The sequence below is a fragment of the Nelumbo nucifera genome, chromosome 6 (genome assembly GCF_055504915.1).
Source record: "Nelumbo nucifera cultivar China Antique chromosome 6, China Antique-T2T, whole genome shotgun sequence".
Classification (NCBI taxonomy): domain Eukaryota; kingdom Viridiplantae; phylum Streptophyta; class Magnoliopsida; order Proteales; family Nelumbonaceae; genus Nelumbo; species Nelumbo nucifera.
The window spans coordinates 4,117,423-4,125,013 of NC_142654.1; the positions used below are offsets into that span (position 1 = coordinate 4,117,423).

Here is a 7,591-nt window from a genome sequence, read left to right on the forward strand (position 1 = left end):
AAACTGTGACTAAAATTAGAGCCATGCTATCCTGTTCCCCAGTGTTACTATCTATTTAGTTTATTAAGTGCTACTACTTTTTGTATTAGAATCTCTATAATACATTCTTTCTAAAACCCAAATGTTAAGATCAGGCAATAAAACATAAACTGTAGAGTACTGCTATTGGTTGCACATTAAATTTAAATCTTAATTCATCATATTAAAATCTGTTTATTTGATGTTTAATAAAATGTACTTTTATATTAATAAAGTATACTTACTAAATCATATATTTTGCTGAGTGTGTAGTAAATGCATTATAGATTTTACTTAAAATCTAAAAAAGAAAAAAATTTAAATGAATAATAATTTCATAAGAAAATATTGTCCATGTGTAGATCTGTGAAATTTTATTTTAAGGAAACTCGACCTATAAAATTAAGCACATATTTCACGTTAAATGGATGGAGAAAAACAATCCCGGCTAAAATCTTTGAGCTATACTTCTGCAATCAAATTATATAATTTTATCCAAATTGTAACTATCGATTTGGACATTTTAAATGATTCCCAATATTCAGCCACAGATTTAAGCCGTAAAAATGATTGTGTCAAATTTCAACTGATGATCTGGATCGTCCAAATAATATGCCAAGAATTTACCATTGATCCTGGGTACTCAAATGCCCAAGTTCAACTACTATCCGGAATTCTTGAAAAGACGATTTAAAAAAAAGAAGAGTATAGTTGGAATTCATGTCGGTGGGAACAATGCAAATGCAATCTGCTAGTCTCCCTTCGACTATTTCAGTTTCGTTTACTTGTTTCTCAATTTTCTTCTCTACGAGACTACGATTTTTCTCTTCGCTCGCCCACTGCCCATCTCGTGATCGTTTTCTTGATACAGGTACTCTTCTTCTCTCTTGCTGTCTGAAGCTAAGCTTCTGTTAATCAAATCGATTCATCTAGTCGCAAATTTCTTTTCTCTTTCCGGGTCTTGCATACAATGAATTGTGCTTGATTGAAAACGCGTAAAACATATCCAGAAAATCATATTGCCGAGCCTTTAACCCCTGATCAGTAAATGGAATAATCCCAGCTAGGTTCGTATTGATTTCAATGTAGATATGTATGCCTTTTCTTAATTACAAACTGTTTTCTATTTCTCTTTCTTTTCTGTCATACCAAAGACTATCGCACATCGAATGCTCACGGGCATTCAATGGGTGGGACATCTAGTACTAGTAGGGGGGCCGAGTTAAATGGTGGGCACTGACGCCATTCACAGTTTCACTCATACCCCAGGCTTGTTATAACACCAGCAGGGAGAACCTGAGATCTTGTGCCGTTGTGCGTGGTTTTCTTAAGATTGGAGTTCATTACCCATCTGACTCTATCCTTTAGATCCTCTAGGCATTTTCAAGCTACCCAAGATCTTGTGCATAACGAATTACAAATGTTTTGCAGTTGGGCCAAAGTCAGATTGGTACTTGGTACAACTAAAATCTATTATAATGGTTATAGCAGGAAGTTTGGAAATGGAAGCAGTCACAGAACGGGCTTGTTTTGTAGGCTTTCTCAACAATCTCATCGTGATAGACGTTATGCTGGTTGCATTTTGCCATAATGTGCAATACAAACATAAACTTCAAAAGTTAGAAGGCCTTTGGAATAGTTTCATTTTATGCCTGTTGCTTTTCATCATAATTAGCAACACAATACCCTAAGGCTTTCTGCCAGATACCCATTGGTAGAGATAATGCTGATGAGGGGTTTAAGTGTTTTACTTTTATTACTAAAAAAGTTGCTGCAATTAGGATGCAACAAGTCAGAAAAGTTTCCTCTGCCTTTTCACTTTTCCATGTGCCACATCAGAGAGGTGGCATTTCTGCAACATCCCCTGATTATAGAATTGCCAAAATGACGATTCATAGATAAACATCATGAGAGAAGGGGGTTGTGCCCCTTTAATCTTTATGACCATTTGAGTATAAACACTGAACAAAACAATGGACATAAAAATGCAGCTACGCCAAATACCTTTCTGGAAATTTGATTGATGTGGGTCACATCTGGTGAACTTAATCCTGTGAGTGTGCATTTGTCATTATCTTGGGGAAATTCAGACTGTAACTTGGAACATCCACTGTTGCCAACCCTCAAAATTACATTCTGTATCTGAAATTTTGAATACCATGGATAAATTTTAGTGCTTGTTTAGGTGACTTTTGAGTGGCTCTACAGATGTGTGTCAATGTTTAAAGTAAAAATTAGTAGTTCATTAGCATGTTCTTTTTTTTTTTTTTCCAATTTTTCTGACTTTGTTGTCTGTTCCACAGAGAATTGCAGAGAAGGATAAAGAAAACCGCTCTCTCTTGTATTGGTGCATGTAAGGATGAAAACAAGCTTTTATGGATCAAGGGGCAAACAGCTCTCTCTTACTCTTGTTGTTTTGATTTGCACAACCTTCCTTATATGGGCATGGGAGAAAACCCTACTTGGCACCACATTCTTCCCACTTCAAAACTGGTTCGTGATGCCCTCTTCAGGTTTGTCTCCACTTAGATCTCACATTTATTTGACATGTTTCATTTCAGTTTCAGTTATTGCTTTAGTTAATACTTTGATATGAAGGAGGACTCATTGAATGAATTAAGAGAATTAGAAAATTTCAGTTCAGGTAAATAGTAAGCAACTGATTTTGTTTGCTGAGAAAAAAGGTTCTGATTTAATGAGCTTAGGAACTATAGAAGTAAGAAAGTTAACCAAAATGGCATCTACATATCTTTGCCTCAACTTTGGGTAATGGATTTTATGTTGATGGTACAGAGATTGCGCATGTGGTAAGCTCAGCATCTTCAAAACCAGATACTTTTACAAAGGAAGATTTATTGTATGCAGTAACAGATGAAGAAACTAGGACTGAAAACATGGAACAAGCTTTCAATGCAGTTGCACCATTGGGGTCTGCAAACATAAGCTCTCTTCAGAGTAGTAAAATTAATGGGAATTCATTAACACTCTCTGTGGAGAAGAAAGGTAGTGTAGTTTTATATTTTATTTTTTGTTCTGTTAGTACTTTTTACTCTTGGGTTCCATTATCATATCTATTTTACTACTTAGAGCAATTTGATAATGGTCCCATGTCTTTAGCTCATGCATTTTGCCTATGGCAGCCAATCTCTACAACCTGTTACTTTTGATACTTTTTTTTTAACCATAATCTGGTCAGCGCAATTTGGTATTTGTCAAATGCCAGGGTTCCTTCTTTATTAGTTCAGTTTACCTGTTTGGAATTTTTTTTAGTATACTAGGCTCACCATTATGTTCAACACCAAGAGCCTAACTCATCATGGTTATTTTGATTACATTATCTACCTTTTTGATTTCCCTGTAGTGCCACAGATTTATTGTCAAGTATGCTAGGGGAAGGGATACCACTCAAACCAGGCCCAGAAGGATAAAAAGAACCAAACAAGTGTAACAAATATCAACAGAATTTACAACAATGAATTCCAAAACCACAAACTATTCTTTGAAGTGAAAAGATGATGGGGAACCAACAATTATTCTGAAGGAGAAAGTTGTGAATTGTTTATTTCCATATTCTCCATATTTTTTGACTGTCTTGATGACAAGAATGCCCCATAAGGTTCTGTTAAAGTGGTGTTATTTGCCCACGAAACATATGGTGCATATACTTATAAATCCAGACTATGCAAACAATCAATTAACTCTTTTATATGATGTGACTTTTTCAAAAAAAAAATAAAAAACAAACAAAAGAAAAGCTCTTTCATTTGTTGCAGTTACAGTATCAACTTTCTGGTGTTATTAAGGCTGCATTTGGTTTGGTAGAAGTAGTAAGAAATAATTTAAGCACCAATAATTTAACAGTGGTTATGGCTTTAAATAGAACTGATTGGCAAAACAAGTTTCATGTAGCTGACATATAGTTTAGATAAGGCAGGGATGATGATAATGATGGTTTGGTTTGATAGAAAATAATAGGGACACAGAAAGTTGAGGGAAAATTCTCAAGGAATTTCACAGAATTTCTTAATAACTTTTCCTCTACTTTTTGTATTGGTTTCCCTGTCTTTCCCTTCCTTTCCCTACATTTTCCTTAAAACCAAACATAGCCTAATTGTATGAGATTACTTCCTGACGTTCTGTTAAGTCATAAATAACTAAGAGATCCATTCAAGAGTCGAGAGTTTACCATTCGTGTTATAGGATACTTGGAATGACTACAACTTGCAAACTTGCTGTTCCTATATATTGAGGTCTACTTACTCCGCATAGCATAAAATACATGTTTTTATTATGATATCCTAATCCTGTTTTGGTCATGTTATCCTTTCAGCTGTAATAGACTTTAACAACCAGACTCCTGTTATTATCTATTGAATTGATTTTTGTCATATTGCCAAATTGGTTTTCTTGAGGAAATAGGTATTCTGAAACCTTTTCTTGGTCTTGCTTGGTTTACTTGGTAATTTGTTCAAGTAGGCGCAGCATGATTTATGCCTGAATTATTTTTATTTAATTATCTATATGACATATGCATCTTGTGGTATTTACTTCTTACTTATTAGTAATTTACCTATGTACTTCTGCAGCCTGTAATTATGCCAAGGGAAAATGGGTTGAGGACAATGGACGGCCACTATATTCTGGGTTTGGTTGTAAAAAATGGTTGTCAAAGATGTGGGCTTGTAGGTTGAACAAACGCACAGATTTTTCCTACGAGAACTTCAGATGGAAGCCAGATAATTGTGAGATGCCAGATTTTGAAGCATCTAAATTTTTGAAAAGGTATAACATCTCCCCCCCTCCCCTTAGGAATGGAGAGATTAAGTTTTGCAGACTTCATTTAGGTCACTGTAGGGAGATGGACATGCTATTTAACATTCTAACTAGGGAACCTCCTATTCCATTTACCTTATCAAAATTTTCCAGCTCCAGTGCATAGGTGATCTATCTCATCCTTTTAGGTGATCAGAAATATAGCTTGTTTTCTAGAAATAGAAAATCCTTTGCATCATTAGGATCCTATAATTTTTTTCCCTTGAGTCAAGAGTGCATTTTGGAAGGTCACTTTGCTTATTGTTGGGTGAATGGGAGAAACTACTGGTGTCTTGTGGAGATTATCCCATTTTCAGTAGAGAGGCTAGAGTCGTAGCATCTAGATTGAATATTCATACTTTGGATTCAAAATTGGTTCAACTCTTTTTTGGATGACTTTGATGGGCAGGATGTGGTTGGATCTGAGTTGGTTCTATGCTTATTTTTAATGCAGTTAAATGTCTGGTTGGATCTGAGTTGGTTCTATACTTATTTTTAGTGCAGTTACAATGTCATAGACCATGCTATCTATGACACATGCATTCTTTTATAGTTACTGCTATGCATTATGCTGTTTTCTGAATGAGGAACTATGTTCTATGTTCTCTTCTGCCATGTTTCAGTCCCATTAGTGTTGTCTATGATTTTGTTTTGTTTTGTTTATTTTTTTATTTTTTTATTTTTTTATAGTTACTGGTTTGCATTATATTGTTTTCTGAATGAGGAGTTATGGTCTATGTTCTCTTTGTTCTGATTTGATGGATGTTGATGTTTTATTCCAGAATGCAGGACAAGACTGTAGCTCTTGTTGGGGATTCATTGGGCAGGCAGCAGTTCCAATCACTAATGTGTATGCTGACAGGTGGCAAAGAGAGGCCTGATGTCATGGATATTGGAAGGGAATATGGTCTTGTCAAAGCTCCCGGTGCTAAAAGGCCTGATGGTTGGGCTTATTGGTTTCAGGAAACCAATACTACTGTCCTCTATTACTGGTCAGTTTGCCTCTGTGATGTGGAGCCTCTTAACATCACTGGTCCCAATACTGAATATGCTATGCACCTTGATCGTCCAACAGCATTCCTGCACCGGTACCTTCACATGTTTGATGTGCTGGTCCTTAATACAGGACACCATTGGAACAGATGGAAGCTTACACAAAACCGCTGGGTCATGCATGTTGGTGGTGTGCCTAATATGAAGTTCACAGATATTGCAGATGCCAAAAATTTCACAATCTATAGTATTGTCAAGTGGCTAGACTTGCAGCTCCCAAAACATCCACAGCTGAGGACCTTCTTCAGGACTATTTCACCCAGGCATTACTTGAATGGGGATTGGAATTCTGGGGGAACCTGTAATAATACCACCCCACTGGCTGGAGGGAAGGAAGTTTTGCAAGACAAATCCAGTGATCCTGTAGCTGAGGGGGCTGTGAATGGCACAAGTGTTAAGCTTTTAGACATAACTGCTCTCTCCCAGCTGAGAGATGAGAGCCACATATCCCAGTATAGTATTGAATTTCCACCTGGTATCCAGGATTGCTTGCATTGGTGTTTACCAGGCATTCCTGATACATGGAATGAGATCCTTCTTGCACAGCTCTAGGCCATATTAGCATTGATGATGAAGCCTTCTAATAGAAATGTTGTCTGCCTTGGAGATACCTCAATGTCTATGGAACCAACCAGAAGCACCAGATTGACCGACTGACCACAAGGATTATCTATCCCCATAGGTGGTGCCAAATCAGGAGATGGAAACCACTCAAATGGGATGTTTGTCTTGTATTTGAGAGCACATATTCACCATCTAAAATGGAGTCATTTCTTCTTGTTAAGAAAAGATATTAGCAAGGACAGCTCCAGAGTTGCAATGAGTGAAACTCATTATAATTACCTCTGATGAATTGAAATGACTCCAATTTAGATGAGGATGTTGTGTGTTCATGTTATTAAAAGCTAATCTAAAAGGATTTCATTTCATGTCATCCAAATTCTCAATTGATTTGTTAGTCGTTTCCTGCTTACTCCATAAACTGCTCCTTTGGCCCACTCACTCAGCAGATTCTGTCTTATAGAACCTGTTATATTTGCTTCATTGTCTAGTTGTACCTCACTAGCACAAGTACCACTGGGAGTAGGTATTTTGAAGTCAAGTTTGCCTTTCAATTACTACCTTGCATCAGCGGAGCAGCTTGTACATGGGAGTAGACAGAATTGAGTCAATTGATTTGTCAGCAGTTAATTAATGGGTAATAATTAGTTCAAGGTAATCTTGTTTGCATGATGAACACCTCTCATAAATAAGAAATCTTATGGGACCATTTTAGACTCTTGTATGATCATATAACCAGTAATTCTCCCTTCCTGTTTTCCCTTTTCATTCATTTGGCTATACATGTACAGGAAGCAAACTTTGTATTCGACCAAGTGTATAGAAGACATTCTCCAATTTGTTGTATCATACACTGGATAATCCATGCTTTTATAGGAGTAACCATGGCCTATTAGTACCGATTTCTATTACTATTTGTATTTATTTCATTATGAAAATTGTTTTTGGTGTGATTTAGAATCTCCACACAGGAAGCTGGTAGGGGTGCAACTTGGGTCAGGTTGGCCTGGGAATTTCTTAGTTTTTCTAATGGGCCCGAAGGTCCTGAACCCTATCCCGAGCCTGATGTAAATGCCCGACTTGAAGCTCTAGAAGCAGGGAACCTATGTCGAATGGGTCAATCCCTCGGTGTTCATCCATCAGGGTA

At 36.7% G+C, this 7,591-nt stretch overlaps 1 protein-coding gene across 1 annotated transcript; it reads left to right on the top strand.

The window, feature by feature from the left end:
* The first annotated feature begins 431 nt into the window (after positions 1–431).
* Positions 432–7,344, top strand: LOC104586657 (protein trichome birefringence-like 14). The gene is made up of 5 exons (XM_010243955.3): positions 432–889; positions 2,322–2,531; positions 2,812–3,021; positions 4,605–4,800; positions 5,613–7,344. Exons 2-5 carry the CDS (start codon positions 2,378–2,380, stop codon positions 6,433–6,435), a joined length of 1,383 nt encoding a protein of 460 aa, XP_010242257.1. The 5' UTR covers positions 432–889; positions 2,322–2,377; the 3' UTR covers positions 6,436–7,344.
* The last annotated feature ends 247 nt before the right edge of the window (positions 7,345–7,591 follow it).

What these genes read in the sequence shown, in the direction of transcription:
- LOC104586657 (XM_010243955.3), top strand. Translation starts at nt 2,378, where the DNA reads ATGAAAACAAGCTTTTATGGATCAAGGGGCAAACAGCTCTCTCTTACT. An exon ending in GTTCGTGATGCCCTCTTCAG is followed by an intron (nt 2,532 to 2,811) that starts GTTTGTCTCCAC and finishes TTGATGGTACAG; the next exon opens with AGATTGCGCATGTGGTAAGC. An exon ending in ACTCTCTGTGGAGAAGAAAG is followed by an intron (nt 3,022 to 4,604) that starts GTAGTGTAGTTT and finishes GTACTTCTGCAG; the next exon opens with CCTGTAATTATGCCAAGGGA.